General features: G+C 33.4%; 2 protein-coding genes across 3 annotated transcripts in view; both read left to right on the forward strand.

The window, feature by feature from the left end:
* Window positions 1–512: 512 nt before the first annotated feature.
* Window positions 513–1,184, forward strand: LOC122713966. The gene is made up of 3 exons (XM_043934855.1): window positions 513–666; window positions 725–886; window positions 1,033–1,184. The coding sequence occupies exons 1-3, from the start codon at window positions 600–602 to the stop codon at window positions 1,131–1,133; spliced, it is 330 nt and encodes a 109-aa protein (XP_043790790.1). The 5' UTR covers window positions 513–599; the 3' UTR covers window positions 1,134–1,184.
* A 1,982-nt stretch (window positions 1,185–3,166) lies between these two features.
* Window positions 3,167–17,441, forward strand: part of LOC122712351 (dexamethasone-induced Ras-related protein 1) — a 57,316-nt gene continuing 43,041 nt past the window's right edge. For both annotated transcript variants that reach the window (XM_043931934.1, XM_043931926.1), the window contains exon 1: window positions 3,167–3,662. The gene's annotated coding sequence lies outside the window, so the exon portion shown is untranslated. The remainder of the gene's footprint in view (window positions 3,663–17,441) is intronic.

A 17,441-nucleotide genomic window follows, 5' to 3' on the forward strand; every position in this document is an offset into this window, starting at 1 on the left:
TGTAGAGGCCCTTAAGGGCCTATGCTGTGGATTCCAACAAATTATATTCAATTCCTTTAACACTGAATACCAAAAACACTTTCCCGAATCACTTGTCACTAATTAAAGGCCTCACGATGCCAGCCATGACTGCCATTTAGCTCTCATTTACTACGCCAATCGCAAGATGGCAGAACGACGCAATGGAAATATACTTGTGAGTTTTCAACTAAGATTATGTTTTCATTGACTGTATAGTTATTTGATTTTTTAATAAAATACAATTACTTTATAGGAGAAATTTAATAATTATATAAAATAAATATGAAACTGTAATTAAAATAGATTATAATTAATATAGTTAATCAAAATATAAAATAATATTTTTTTTGACATATATATAAATTAATAATTATTATTTTGAGTAATAAAAATAAAAATAGTTTAGTTTAAATAAATATAATTTTAATGGTTTTAATGAATATGTATCATTAATTTATTAGTTTGTTAGTTTATAACTTTATAATTTTGTAATTTTAAATTAACCGCGTTATGAATGTCACGTAGATTCATACTAGTTGTCTTACTTTGTGCGCGAGAGGTTATATAAATTGTAAAAAATGGTGAAAATTCTGAGGAAAGTGATATTTTTGGATGAGTTAAAACCGATATATCATAAACCTTTCTGTATGTTTTAATAATAAATATTTAATATATATATAATAATGTATAATTAATATTATAGGGAATAGGACAATATTATTATGGAAAAAGTTTGCAGAATATAACCCTGCATTAGGATTATTTATACCTATTGGTGCAGTAGTACTTTCGACTTTAAGTGGAATTGTATTTTATAAAAAACTTCATGAAAATCGTATTCCAAAGTATTATGAGTATATTATTGGTAAGTATTTAATGTTTATTTTCAATTAGTTACATTCTTATATAAGTGTTTATATCTAGTATAATATTGATGAAAATTTAACTCTAAATTATATTAATTTATTTTAAATCATTATAATATGAAATTTTATATTTATTAAATTTCAGTTATGAGACCCGATAATCCAGCAGCTTCACTTATTAGAAAAGATGAATCATTGAAACTAGGGAAATTATATGAAACGGATACGATACTTATGCCACATTAGTTGTATGTTACTTGAATAATATAGTAAATAAATATCTGTTATTAAGTAAAATCATCATATACAATAGTTTTAAATTATTTTATGAAGAAACCAAAAATTAAAAATGTAGTAAGTGTAATTAAATTATAACAATATATTAAATAATTTCATATACTCATATATATATACATACATATATATATATATATATATATATATATATGTATATATAGATGAATAAGTTTAAATTATATAATATATAAATTATATAAAACAATATTGGAACAAAAATTCTATTGCATTGAAAACTAAATCTTAGTTTTTTTAATAATATTGATTGTATGAGACTTCAATTAGTTGGGTTTTCATTGAAAGAATAATTTCTTATATAACATATATTATATATTATTTTTAAAAAATAATATAAAAAATTTTTTTTATTGTTAAAAATTTAAAGTTTCTATATTATGTTATCAATTTATTTAAGTCTTAAAAAAATATATTTAAGATGTTTTTTTTTATACTGCATTTATTTATAAAAGCATTATTTTCGTTTAAGAAAGAAAAAAGAAAAATATTTAAAAAAGTCTCTAATATAAATAAGAAATACATATTATCAAAAATTAGCTATATTAGATATTTAAAATATATTTACATATACCATTTTAATAGATTGCATGTATATATATATATATATATATATATATATGTTTATATTGAATATGATTGAATATATTCAAATATTATTTAATAAATATCTTAAAAGAGCTTAAAAGAGACAACTCAAAATGTAGACAACATATTTAGGCAAAAAAAAGAATGTAATAAATAAATGAAAAATACATTCGAATTCTTGTATCCACAAATGAAATGTGTATCAAATTTATTAAAAGTTACATTTAGAAATTTATAAGTAAATATATTCTATTAAAATAAAAAACAATTTATCGATTTATCAATCAGATATAAATTGTATTTTATCAATCACATTTAATCCTGATAACTATAACGCAAACATCAAGAACTTTTTACTAAAGTATCTTGAATAGTTAATAAATGAATTTAAATAATATAAAATAAAAAATCGAATTAATAAATTCGAATAACAAATATTATTCATGCTAAAAGAAATTTTTAATTTGAATGTAAAATATTCGTAACATTGTTTCGTAATATATATAATAAATAATAATTGATTAAATGAAACGATGATTGAAAAAATTATTTTTATTGATATTTGATTATAAATCGCTTATTACGATATGAAAGTAAATTTAAAAAGAGATGCGTAACAAATAGGCATTTATATTAACGATAAAAATTAAAAAAGAAAAAAATAATACTATAATATTTACGTTAATATAAAATTTAATATTAATTTCTATCAAATATATATATATATGTACACAAATAGTTATAATTTAAAAAAAAGAACCAACAATAGAAAACAAAAAAGATACAAAACATTTATTCGCATCAAGTATGCAACAGTTTAACCTAAACCTGCCCTGATGTAGCAGGAGAATTGGTGTTGCACCTGATGGTAGCGCGCAAGATCGTGGGATCACTACGACCTGTGTCTCCTTCCGTAAATATACCCATGACGGCGTAACATGGATGAAAGTTACCAGATAATAGAAAAGAGAGAAGAATAGAGGATGAAGGAAGATGGAACAATTCGGAGCAACGAAGAAGGCTAAAATTGATGGCAGAAAAGATAGAGACACGAGTAAGAGCAACAGGAAAGAGGATGGATAAAGCGTGAAAGAGAGAGAGAGAGAGAGAGAGAGGGGGGAAGAAATATCTGGCGAGGGATTTCCAAAGGGCTAACTTAAAACAAGATAGCGAGGAGGAATAAGGGGAGTACGTATCGAGTATCGCGGACTGGAGGAAAGAAAGTAGAAAGAAGAATAGAAAACGGATGGTGGAATGAACAGAAATACTAAGGGAAATAGAGTGGAAGGGGCGAGATGGGTGGGAGGGAGGTTGGCGAGCAGGGAGGGGTGAGGCAGAGAGAAGGAAAGCGGCAGAGAGAGTAGAGGGACCTCCGCACGATACGGACCACCCCTCGGTGGTTTGCCAGTGGTTCAGTCAGCGCTTCGCACCGGCGTCGCTTCTCTGCTGGTCGGTGATTTGTCTCGGTCACAGCCTCGTGCGGATAATCGCGTGGTTCATGTCGCAAGATCAATGAGAGAAAGACGTGTGCTTCGCGGGAACAATAACAAAGAGATCGTCACGGGTGCTGCAATCCGAGAGGTATCGACAGCATCGTTCGGAACAGGAGTGATTTCGCCTCTTCCGGTTAAACTGGAGGGCGAAGACAAAGGATCGCCGCTTGCAAAGTCGATGCCGCTTCGTCTCGTGGGTGTTTAAGAGAGTGACTTCCACTTGAAGTGAGGGAAGAAGGATCAAGGATACGGGACTCGAGGGAAAAGAAAGAAGAGGTAACGCAACGAGGACCTGAACGGGTCCTTAACAGCAACTGCTGTGCATGTCTCAAACCTCGTTACGAAATTTTTCACCTCACGAAGCTCTGCCTACGTCCCTGAGGTAAGTGTATGTATCTTTTCTATATATTTTTGTTTCATTTACTCGATTTGTCACAATGATATTTTCGCAACCATTCACTTTTCTATTGTATACTTTCTACTCCAGGATGCAAAGAATGTTACATTAAGAGAAATTTTCGTGCATTTCAGAAAATTCATAAATTATACAAAGGGGATGATTTTGAATATATACATTTAAATATATTTAGATACTAATCGAATATGTTAATATATAATACGACTTAAGGGATAAATTACAATCTACATTGATCTTTTTACTTTTCAATTGCTTCGTAGTAAATTAAATTAGTAGACTGCTTATCTTAATAAGCAGTTTATTAAATATCTTTCTTTTATTTTCTTCTATTTCCTTCCTTTTTTTTTTTTTTACTCTTTCGCTCGCATCTGTTAGAATGGAACAGAAATTTTCGATCACATCAGGGAAAACATTTACGATTGCAACCCGATTTTACAACAGCCTTTCATTGCAATCGTAATGTTCCATTGCAGTCGTCAACCAATCATTACGCGTGTAATGAATTCTCGCATACATTTTCCATTTTCACGACCGATGTTTCGTAACACGAAACGTTACATTAACATCAATAATTTCCTAGTCCAACTTTTAACGGCAAATCTTTTTTTTTTTTTTGAAACAATTTTCAAAACACTTAAACGTAAATCTCTGACGGACGTTCCAATGTTCCTCATGAAACATTTTGACAATACTTTGCTTCCTCCTTCCACCTCGCCTCGAATTGTCTAATTAAGTTTCAACAAGCGATGCGTGTTTGTAGAACGCGTGTTTAAAGTCGGACATCGATCTAAACAGATCGAGTTATTCTCGCGTGGTGTTTCTTATCTGGCGTTGCGGCATCCAACACGGGCACAATGGCCAAGTTCGGTAAATCGAGTCGTAAAACGAAACTTGGACCGCGGCCAAATCGAGCCACCATGAACCGTGGAACCGTACACGCCACCAGAAACAGCTGTTAATCCGACTTGTTGCACCGGGCAACCCACGCTCCCAATCTCACCGATGCGGTGCACCGACTCTTTTATTATTCGGCAACAATCTTAGCCACGTGCATTTCTCGTACCGTCGTTTTATTTATATCTATTTCTTCTTTTTCTTCTTCTTCTTCTTTTTAATCTCTTTCTCTTTCGCCGAGTTTGCAGAAACTTCACCCCTGTTATAATTAACTAGATATGGGGAAGGGAGGGGGTCGATAATAAGCTTGTTAAGTACATCTATGTGTTATCTCGCGCAACTATTCCAGATGTCGGTGGCAAGGTTTAAACTGTAAGTCACATTAAAGCTTGGCAAATTCAACGATAATATGCAAATTTCGTGAACACGGGAATATTTCTTGCAATATTATAATAATAATAATAATAATAGTAATAGTAATAATAGTACAGGTGTGTGGCTACTTTATTTATGATTGGGGCCTCGATTAACCGGATTATGATTATCCTCGTATACTGGAATTGTTATTATAAGAACGTTTTTTTTTCTTTTTTTTTTTTTTTTATAGAAATGAAATAAGATTTCTAGGCACGAACGATCGCGTGATTTTATAAATGAAAATTAACACTATTAATGAAATTAATGAAATAGAAACGTATACGTGTGATATGATTATTTTGTAAAAGTAGTTTATAATATATTTGAATATGGATCTATTCTAAATTATAGATCATAAAGAAGTTAAAGAACTTTTTGGAAGATTAATTTTAACATTTATCTATTTCAATACTATTACATCATCGTATTATACAAAAATATTACGATCCTCTCGCTATTTAATTCAAACGCATTAATTATTCTATCGTTATTCTATTGTTCATTCGTACAAGTAATACAGAAAATCGGAAAACAATACCGAAAAAATAAATATAAACAAATTATTATATATAAGAAATATATTTTTAACGTAATTATCAACAAAGCGAGAAAACTTGTATTTCTTTCAACTTCCCGATGGATTCTAAATAATTAAACTAAGAAGATTACATCGTATTATTATCTCGACAAGATTTTCCGCTGTTTCTCGAATAATAAAAACTCTGTCGACCGTTGGAAACAATTCTCCTCCTCCTTATATCTTAGCAGTAATCATCCGTTCGACATTTTCCTCTCCTCCTATTTCATTCGCTCTCCGCTCTAACTAATTTTTTTTAATCCTTAAGGGACGACGGGGAATTAAATCGAAATGAACTCCTGTATAACTGCTAATTGAAAAATACGCTGTCATGTTGTCACAGTTATGTAAGATTTCCCGGAACCGTGTACCGGCGTTTGCGCCAGTTGTGTGTACCAGAAACGTGGGTGGGGGATTTGCGATTGTTCATCAAGATGGATACGACCGGAAGTAACGTGTCCTCGCTTTGAATATCGATGTCGAATATATACATAATACATGTATATATAAATTATTGGATTAATATCGGTTCGACGCGATACAAAACTCGATTATATCGTAAAAAAAATGATTCTTCTTTATCGAGTATCGCTTTGCAAGAGATTTTATTGCACATCAATCAACGGAACGGATTTTTTTTTTCCATTCATAATGTACGATTATAAATAGAATTCCTTGTGATTGAAAATAATTAAAAAACAACGACACACCTAGCCACATCGAAATTGATTCTATATTAAAATTGGAATTTTTTTGAATAAGTTACAATTTCGAGAGGGAAAAAATTTTCATTCGTTTAAAACAAATAAAAATAATGGAGATACACAGAACTTCGTTCTTGATTCTTTTTTATGAAATATTTGGAGAGGAGGAAATATATAAGAACGATAGAAATTATGCAACGTTCGAGGAATATTAATGGAATATAAAGACTGTGAATACGAACCTATCAATTTTCCAATTCCTTTCTTTATTGATTAGCTGACAGACGAGAAAAAAGAAACGATTGATAGTTCTCGAATAACTATAATAAACGCATAAACCGACATACATCTTGTTTACAAGATATTAATATCGATATTCCTTTACGTGACGTGAACGAAATCGACGTAACTAATACATTAATTCGCGAATAAAAGATAGATCTGCAATTAAAGATTTCTGCCTACATTTCATATATTCGATGTCATAACGATGAAAAATATCGTTTGTTGAAAGTTGAAAGAGCAATTTTATTCGAGCACTCTTTTTCGTCCATTCCATTGAAAATTTTGCTTGGAAAAATTCTTTCAACATACATCAATCGATTCGAAAGAGTGGATATGAAATTTATTTCACAAAGAATTTTAATAATATGATGAATCTTTTTTTAAGAAGAGCCATAGAGATATTTCAAAAGAGATGATTATAGATATATTTTATGAAATCTTGCAGCTGGTATATGTATAATAATATTCTAAAAAAACAAATAATTATATTTTCCACAATTGGTCACGAAAGTATCTAGTTCTTCTAAGTATTTTATATTCTTCACTATAGATTTTCTTCTTAAATAATTAAATTAATATAGGATTCTATTCTAGATTATCCTCAATGAGAAACAAAGATATTTCTCAATCATCGTATTCAAAGATATTTCCTATTACTTACAATCATTGCAATTGCTCTATTTCAATAACTATTACAAAAATTGATCTTTTTTTTTATATTTTATTAAAAATTTTTTCCCACAAAACTGATAGATAAATAAAAGGGATGTTTTATTCGGGTGTAACCTTCTAAGAATAGAATACGGCGTGAATTTCGTTTCGTATTCGATACGAGTGCTCCAAATTCCACGACCGAGGTAAGTGGATCCCGAGGAGGAAAAGCTTTGAAAGGATCGAAGTTTACCAAGGATCGAAACTTGTGTTCGATGTTCCATGGTCTGTTCACGTTTTATCGAATTATCGCTCGTTGACGTTACGAAACCTTCAATAGGAGACAAAGTTCCTTGAAAAATCGAAAGTAGATAGTCACTATTTAACGTCGTGGAAAAAGTTTTCGAGGATATCGTGCTAATCATTCACACTTGTCGATCGACCTAAAGTTCTTTTTCTTTGATCTCGATTCTATAATTCGAAGCTCGATTGTTCGACCGATTCTTGACTATGATTCTTCAAAAGCTCGATAGAGAAAGGAGGGGAACGAGAGAAATATTTATTTATTTAACGATTATTAAATTTTAAAAAAATAATATTGGATAACATTTTGCTGGAATTTATCGAGTGAATTTTGTAATTTTTTTTTTTTTTTTTTTTTGAAAAAGGAAATACAAGAGAATATTTCTCAGACAGACAAGGGAAAAATTATATATATACAGATTTTTATAAAAATCATGATTTGCGAAAAATTGCGAAAAATTCTTCCTCAATATTTTATACGTTTTAATTCCGAGGTGATTGTCCGGATTAAAAAAGACGTATTTTTCTCCCATGAAATAAATTCATTCGTTCGTAATCTAATAAAATATGAATAGAGAGAAGAATTTTTATCTATCTACAAAATGGAAAGAGATTTTTTTTTTAATCTAAGATAATTGCTCCAGTGATTAAAACACTAGTAGTATAATCCAAAAATATAAATCAAATGATATTATATTTATCGACAGTAAAGAATTTAAAACGATGCATCCCGGTTCCCAGATTCTTCAACATTCAACAGCCCATAAATTATTGGCTGAACCGATTTCAGAGGGGAAAACCACCACCCATACATACATACCCATACGATATATATTTTCCAAGCACAGAATGGTAGTTTTCAGTTCCACTTTCACAAAGGCGTATACATCAATATCTCCTAAATCGAGTCAATCTTTATCCATTCTCCCGATTCTTCGCGACCCAGGAAATCGGTTGAAACGACTAAATCGGGAAAGCGTTCGTAAACACCCGTTCCATATTTCAAATCCGTATACGCGGATTTATCATCTATTATTGTTATAAAACACGGTATTCTTTCATTCCAAATGTGCTACATTCGATTGGTTCGATCCGATGATATTTCCGATTACGAGAAGCATATTTGGAAAGCGATACGAGGGACTAGATTATTATTAATTACGTATAATTAATAATATCGTGTATTCACTTCGTTTATTTTGCTCGTCTCTTATATAGCCACGTTTTATAATAGCATAATTATTAAGTATATCATATTGAAAGTTGAAATTTCTTTCTCGACTTCGTTTAATTTGGTACATTATATAAATTTCCAGAGAGTTCCTTTTGTGAAGAATGCAGATAATTTGATTGGAGAATTCGGTAACGTATCCTCTGAAAATAACTTTGAAAGTATATATATTGTTAAATGACTACCCCTATTTTATTATACTTTTTTTTAGCTATTCCCAGTTGTATTTTCATCCATCATTCATTCCATCTTCAGATATTTGGATGAAATTTCTTCTTAATAAAAAGAACGCGAATATTTCTGCATATAAAATCGCAACATCGAACCTATTTCGGTATATCACGCGCACCATGCGTTTCTGTTTCACGTAGCAGCGATAAATCCGCGACAGTTGTCGATTCGAATCATTCAATCGTGACGTTTATTCCTCGGAGAAAGTCACCGATTTCCTGCCCCCTTTGAACTTGTGTCACTCGTTACTCGAGTTTTCGATGAACGAGAACTTATCGTGTGATCCTTGCTTCCGCCTCCTTCCCCTTCTTTCACCCACGGAAAAACTTTTAATGACCTCGCGCCTTTGAAAAATATTTTCCTCGCGATAGAATCTTTCCTTCCTTTTTTCTTTTTTTTTTTTTTTTTTTCTCATATTTTTTAAGCACAACTTTTAAGAGCAATTAAAACAGATTCTCGATTCTTTTTTTCACAAAGCCTTGGACATTTCAGAAATTTACCCACTTCTTCCCTCTCTCCAACTCTCATCCTATCACAACGTATCCAATTAACATTCAACAACAGGTAAGATGTCGAAGCTGTAACGAAGATCCTCCAACGATCCTCCACGATACACTTATTCTCTCTCCTCCTCTCTCTCCCCCCCTTCTCTCTCTCTCTCTCTCTCTCTCTCTCTCCATTGTATTCCTCGTTGTCATCAAATTTTATTAAAGAATTGGACACCGTTCATCGTCATTAGCATCCCTCGATCCTCCCCCAGGATTCAGTTATTTTCAATCGCTAATTCGGGGATCGAATCCCTCCAATTTTATTCTGCGTAATCCGAGTACGAAACGAAAAATCCGGATGATATCGATCGCTCGCTCGAAGCGAATGACAAGAGACGTTCTGACGCGAGCAGAGGCGATGTTTCGCGAATATTTTGACGAAAGGGAATTTTTCGCGATACCGTTTCGAAGGGGGCCGTTCTCTCTCGAAGGGGATTGGAGGAGGCCGGATCCGCTGTTTACGCGCGCGGTTGTTTAATTGCGATTGCCAATCAATCGGAACAATTACGCTCGCTTAATTACCAAAATTTGTTTCTCATCGACCAGCCTGATGATGAAGATCGATCGGCTCTTGTTGTTTTTAAATTCCCTCGCCCATATTTGTTCTAAAGTTTCGGTCGAGATAGTTTTAAATTAAACGCGTAAGAGAAAGTTTTAAGAATTTTAGTATGAGTATTTATTAGTATTTTTCAAGTGACATTCATCAATTAGGTAAATAGATATTAATAAATTAGAGCGCCTCTTCTATGTTTATATTTTAACGTATATTAAACGATCAGATGATCGATAAAATTTATTTGTAAGGATATATTTGCGTTACATCATTATGTATAAAAATTTCTATTAATTCGATTAGAACGCAAGGGAGAGAGGAGATCGTTATAAAGGGTCGGTTAAATATAAAAGAATGGTCGAACATCTTTTTGAGGAAATTATTTAAACGGGTACCGGTGAATTATAGTCCGTTTCTCGCACAAAAGCGCCGGTTCAGTAATGGGAAAGGAATAAAGAGAAGAAGAAAAGGAATGAATTCGTGAAAGAAAGGTCGCGCACGACTCCACTTTCTTCTAGCAAGAAATTTTTAATAGAATATCTCGTCCACGAGACGAGTTGATCCAGTTTCAGTTTCCTCCAGGGGTAACGGCGGCCCCGCATCTTCCTCCCGTTTAAACGGCAAAAAACGGTTCGCAGTTACACGGCACCCTTCGATTTTCAGTTTCGTCCATTCCCCTCCCAATAGGTAGTTCAATCTCGGAAATGGACTAGTGTTTAGAAAACGGAAGGAGTCGAAGAACGTTCGAGTGGAGAATTTGCATCAAAATCGTAACCGTAACGAGAATAAATCGCAATTCCAACATCCTCGTGTTTCGCCCATTCTTATTTTCACGAAGAATTTTAGAGAATTCTCCGTTATTCGTATTTATTGCTACGTTACGTCGTTGTGACAAATCGAGGCGATACACGTTGATGCGTGTACCGTCCAAACAAATTTTCAATAAAACGAACACCGTCAAAAGTTAATTTTCACGTGTCATCCAGTGATGAAAATTATTAGAATCATTTATCAAGAGCAACTCTCTCAACGGAGATTACATAGAAATCATAGAGAATAATTTCAATTCGATAGAGCAGAGAAACAGAATTTGATTTTCGACAGATTCGTCTTCCATCCTCACATTCACGATTGCACGATCTCATAAATGACACCTGTCATATAATATTATCTACCATACTTACCAATTATTCTTATCTACAAATCACGGGAAAAATCATTTCTCCAAATACGATATCATCGCTCGATATTCTCGTTGAAGGGATCAAAGGAAGGGAAGAAACGATCCTTTGGAAATCTCCCCTCTCCCCCTGCCTTGAGGAGAAAATCACGTTTCCTTTCGGCCTCGTTAATGGCGCGACGTGATCAATAGAGGAAGTGATTCGGACACGGACACGGAAAGATTAAGCGACGAGGCCTTGTCGTTGCTCCTGTACTCTTAGAAGAAAACTTGTGATTCCATTTCTGAAACGGCAAAACGCACGCATATAATCTATAAAAAAAAAAAGAGAGGGGAGAGAAACGAAGAGAGTAGAACAATTCGAGCGAACGTTGCATTGAGAACGTACTTGGTCTTTGAGCAAGAGCAAACGAAAGCAGGGGCACGGTTGAACATTCGACCTCGAGTGGTAGCTTTTAATTAAGCTCAGTCTATTCGACGAATTAACCGCTTCGAGCATTTTTTTCTCTCTCTCTCTTTCTTTTTTTTCTCTCTCTTCCACAGGCTTGTTTGACAAGAACATTCTATTAATTCGTTTTATTAATTAGCCAAGAGTTAAAACGGTGGAAAATGACGAATTCTGAATGTTGAAAAGTTTGTCTTGGGATATGAAGATATATCGGATATACAGAATAGACAAATAGTAACTTGGATCTAAACTTGCAACTCTGATCTTTTTCGTCACAATTTTTAAAACTTTGTTACGACGTTACATCTTTAACAAATCAAATCTATGTAAGGAGAAGAGAGATTTTTCACGCAAAAGGATGAAACGAATGGAGAATTAAATTAATTGCTTCGCACGTGATTGGGAAATCTGAGGATTTACGACAGTTATATTAAAAGTATGTTCTAAACAAATCGTTGTTTACTTAAGGTACATTAAGAAAGCATATATCGAAATATAGGGGAGATACTCTGTTCTATAAATATTTCCTCGAAAGTCGAGAGTATCTTTCGAAAGGTAATCATATGCCTCAACACGAGACCGCTGTTCACCTTGCTGAATTCAATTCAATTTATCCTGCCAATACCCTCTCTCTTTCTCTCTCTTTCTCTTTCTCTCTCGTCTTTTTCGCCGACGCGCTCTAATAAATCGGCTGGCTTCGAAGATCGTTACTTAAATCGAAAGACGATGGGAAGGAAGCGAGCACACCGTGAGAGTAATCGCGTTGCTCTCATACAGGAAAAATCGAATTCTGAGAAGAAAGGTTCTGAGAAGGAGGAGATTTTGTGCAACGAATAATCGGGCAAAAATTTGTTCTCTTGTTGAAGATTCATTTATATTAATAATTAAAGGTGTAATTAATGAAATAGAGCGTGTGAGGATCGTTACGATTCTTAGTTGTTTTGCTCTGATTCAAATTCTTGTTTGAATTGGAATGGAAGGAAGGATTTAAAGTTGATTTTTTTCTTGGAGAAAGTGAAATTTCATTCCAATTTTCACGTCCAATTTAATCTTTAATCCTCTCTAAGAGGATTTTTATTTTTTAAACGAAAAACTTGAATCATACTCTCCCTTTCTCGAATTTAATAATTCGAGTTCAACTCGATTATAGGGGAAGATAGACGATTTCTCTCCTATTTTATTCCTCGAAATTCACTTCCCTCTATTCCTATTTAAATCTAAAAATACTTCGAGATCGAATAAAAATAAAACGATAAATTTCTTAAAACTTTCCACAAATTCCAGAAATTCTTCTTTTCTCCGATTATTTCTAATAAAACGATTTCAAAATCGTTGATTTAAAAAAAATATAATAAAAGAAATTCGAGTTTCGCCAAGACCGCTAGGTCGTAATACATTCTCCACGCCGCTCTCTCCTCAGGAGGGATATGTCTCCTCGGGGATTCATCGGTCATCGGGAAGAAAACTCCCCTTCTGTTTCGCTTAAGTGCACCGAGAACTCGTAACTCGCGTTTCCAGATGCTCCAGATGCACAGAATTCCCGACCTGAGTCCATCCCCTAATAATTTAAATGGATAAGTTTTGAGGGATTAACGGATTGCGCGTGTACATCTCTATCCGATCTGATCTGAAAATTTGCGAAGAAACAAATCTTGTTCCATTGCTAGCGTCAAATGGACGATCTAACGCGTATAACAAAGGTTTCTGTTTCAGTTTCGATATCTGGAATTCGGATTTTTGACACTGATCAAACTCTCAAATTAAGTTAATGTTTTAAAGTGAGGAGAAAATAGATGAATGGAAATTAATGAGATTTAATACTTACTATTAAAGTAAATAAGGAATAATTAAATATTACATATACACTTATTTATTTTACTTATACGTTATATATTTGAAAAATATTTAAAATCTTGTCATAAACAAATTCTCGAATCTTCGATTTATTCTTTCACGTAAAATGATTCGATGATCATCGGAACAATAAATAGTGACGATTCGAAACATCTTTCTTATCTTATTAAGTAGATAATAAAAACTCAATAAAGTATAAGCAAACGACCTAATAAGTTTTTCTACGAACCCAGAGATATTTCGAGCGAAACAGGATCCCCGTGTTATCCGAGTTAAAACCGAAAAGATGTCAAACCTGGGTCAGCGCCGTTTCCTCGTGCCGTTAAATACGATTCCGTGCGAAACGTAAAAAATCCCGGTCAATTAGCTTTAAAGTTAACGACACCCCCTGGTTTTCCAGGCTATTAAACCGGCCGTTAAATATACACGGCGATCGATTACACCGTTTTATTTATAGGAAAAGTTTTATGTCGTGCAACTGGTGTTCAAGGAACTCACCCCCTCCCCCTTCTCCTTCTCCTCCCCCTCCCCCGTTTTATTATCCGGTCAATAATCTTGAAAAAACATTGGGAAAGACTTGGAAGTTGGAGAAATCTATCCGGGGCCCCCTTCTATTCGTCTCAACGAATAAAATTGGATTTTTGTTTCGCGGAAAGTTTCTTGTACGTTGATCGTTGAAAATTACGCAAGGAAAAATATTCTCGTTCAAATATTCGTCGTTTATTAACGCAACTTATAACTGTTCCACGGTTTGAACAATTCTTAAAATACACGTGTTATATTTTACTTATACAATTGAATAATGGAGTTAATTAGATCCACATCTCTATGAAATATTATAAAGAAACTTATAATAAATATGTAATAATCATATTCGTTAGGCAAAAAAAATATCCTAATTTAATTATTCTTTTTTCTTTCTTTTTTTTTTTTTTCTTTAGATTCATTATACCATCCAAAGATTCATTATCGATTCCAAATCCATTGATCGACACGTACGTATACACGTGTTACTTGAACATGTTATGTTAATTCATATTTCATATTATAATCCAACGTTTTAAATAACTAACGCTCTAAAATCTCCATAGAGTATCCGGAAAAGGAACCCTCTGCTCATTAACGGGGGAATTATCGTGTTCTCTTAAGGTAATGCTAATTACAAAACGAGGTGTACGGTCCCGGGTGTGCGCAGTCTAGCGTCTTAATAAGGTGTCGGCTAAAGTTCAACCGGCTAACTGATAAAACTCGAGTGTAACACGAGTGATAAAGAGCCCTGTGTAGTCAACCGGCTATTAAACAGTAAAAGACTTGGACATTAGCTAGCCCTGCAACCGGTGGACCGTGAAACGTGTGAACGGGGGAAAGCACGAGTTGTTATCGAACGGGCTTGCGAAGGTTGGAGAAATATACAGAGAATTTTCGATGGGCGCCATTTTGAAAAGCAAGGAAGGGATGGGAAAAATATAAAGGAGCATTTCGTCATTCTCTTTATAGAGATATCCAAGTTGGAATATTCCGTGTGGAAACGGGATGGAAATATATTAGCCGACTTTGTTTCACGATTTTAACAAAATTTTTCGAATTATTCTTTATCTCATTGATACAGTCACAGCGTTTTCTTTTTTTCAATAATAGAAGTATTAATTCGCAACACGTAAAATATGTATTGGATCCATTTTCGAAATTTTATGACGATATTAATTTTGTCGTAAATCTGTATTCCTTTTCTTAATTACAAGAGATGAGAAGCGATTAAAAATATTTAATTTTTTCGATGTTAAACTTCTTCGATTACTTGATCTTACGATCGTATTCATTTCGAGAGAATATTCTTCATTTTATTTAGAATATTCGTACAATTTGTTTCAAGTATAGAGAAAATGTCAACGTTAATACATGCACATAGCTTTACCGGTTCTATAACGGATGGATACAAGTTTCACGAGTGTATACCCCCTAATAAGATTGATCGATAATTCGTGGATAAGGTCGTCCTCTTCTCTTGCATTATTCAAACTTCATCGAGATTATTTTTTTACACAAATAACACGATGTACCTTCAACTTCTTAGCGTTATTAGTTGATTACTGCTCGCTCGAGAGAAATGAATTCTCGTAACAATCCATTTCCTCCCCCCTCGAGCACACAAATTTTACATAGCATCTCTTTCTACGTAAGAGATATTTTAATAACGTAATAATTTTATCGCGATCAATTTTGTAAACTTCGTTTCAATAAAAATGAGAAAATACAAAAAAAGAAAGTTACTTCGTTTCTCCAGACTCGAAACATACATACATTAAATGGACGTTAAATATTTGCTATTATATAAATCGTTCACATCTTACTGTTGTTTAGATTCTATTCAAATTTTCTACATTATAGATCATTCTAGCTTGGACTTTACGTCCAAGAAAATATATCTTTTCGGATACTTACTCGATTTAAATCCAAATATTCGAATACAGACAGACAAATCATCTTGACTATCAAATTTCATGTACATGAAATTACATATCTAATTATATTTGAACATTCTATTCATTTATTTTATCTCGATAATTATAATTTAATTGAAAGTAAAGACACTATTCCTTGTTTCTCGATTGTTTGAATTCACATTATACAAATTTAGAACGAGAGAATATACTGTTCGAATTGCATATTAAAGTAGTCGGTGGAAAGAAAACGGACATCCCGAGGGATAGGCCTGGACAGCGTCGCCTCGTGTTGGAACGAATTGCTCGAGGCGAAAGGGTTCGGTCCAGGATTGAACAGAGGGAGGGGGGAGTAATCGTCGCCTGCGTAATTATATACTGTGCAGTGGTCGTGCCGCGGGGCTGGAATCTCATCTCGCCCTATAATAGAAAGCTTGGCCCTCTCCTTCGATCCGAGTGGATTATGAAAAAACTAATTCGACGGATTAACTTCGTTTCACGATGTGGCCGTGAAAATCGATCGATCGGTGGAATCTCGATTATTCTCTTTTTTTCGAAAGTTTAAGGTCAAGTTATCCAGTAGAATCCGAGAAAAAAAGAAATGAAAGAAAGATAAAACAACCTGATCTTTGTATAAGTATAAAGTATACATTGATTACACGAATTTGTCTCAATCTGATCGCAATGAGGAGAACGAAAGAATAACATTTATTTATGTTAAATGTTAAAGAAAGAGATTTTATATTAAAATTGAATTTCGAAACGGAATTGTATGATTTTATTATTAGATAATAAAATAGATTAATCTTCTCATTTGCTTAACACAATAATATAGATCAACGATAAAAAAAAGAGGATAAAAAACGATATTTATTCCCTCTTCAGGGGGATTCGAAGCGAAAATCAGTGATCGAAATCGGAATCATAAAATTGATTAGAAAAGAAAGAGGAAAGATTAATGTTTATTATTATATCGAGAGAGTTTATTAGTTTGAACTTCAAACACGACGCGACAGTAAACGTAGAAACAGAAACAGAAACAGAAGCGGGCAAGGGAATCGAGTCAGTCGTATTTAGTAAGCGGCGATCGTCGAATCCGCTTACGGGGATTGCGGTGTGCGAACATGGACGGAATAATAGTCGATCGCGCTGCAAGAATTTCCTGTAAATTGATGACGTCGTCCAACGTTTCCCCCTTCGAATCACATTGATTGATTTTTTTCCAAACTCGAGTTCACCTTTTCATATCGAAAGAAAGAAAGAACCGTCGCGTAAAAGTTAATCGCGGACGGGAATTATTCCCTCGATAAAAATTGCTTCCCGTCGAGCTATGAAGCAGAGCTGAAAATTGAATCTCTTTAAAGAGGTAAACGCGAATTATTCGTCACGAAGATAGATCATTGATCTTATCTCCGTATAGAGAGAA

Source organism: Apis laboriosa, unplaced genomic scaffold (genome assembly GCF_014066325.1).
Source record: "Apis laboriosa isolate Shangri-la unplaced genomic scaffold, ASM1406632v1 scaffold112_cov148, whole genome shotgun sequence".
In the NCBI taxonomy this organism is placed as follows: domain Eukaryota; kingdom Metazoa; phylum Arthropoda; class Insecta; order Hymenoptera; family Apidae; genus Apis; species Apis laboriosa.

Bases quoted from the DNA above. Each gene is read 5' to 3' on its own strand.
- LOC122713966 (XM_043934855.1), top strand. From the start codon at position 600: ATGGTGAAAATTCTGAGGAAAGTGATATTTTTGGATGAGTTAAAACCG. The intron at 667-724 runs GTATGTTTTAAT...TTAATATTATAG, and splicing joins GATATATCATAAACCTTTCT to GGAATAGGACAATATTATTA. The intron at 887-1,032 runs GTAAGTATTTAA...ATTAAATTTCAG, and splicing joins GTATTATGAGTATATTATTG to TTATGAGACCCGATAATCCA.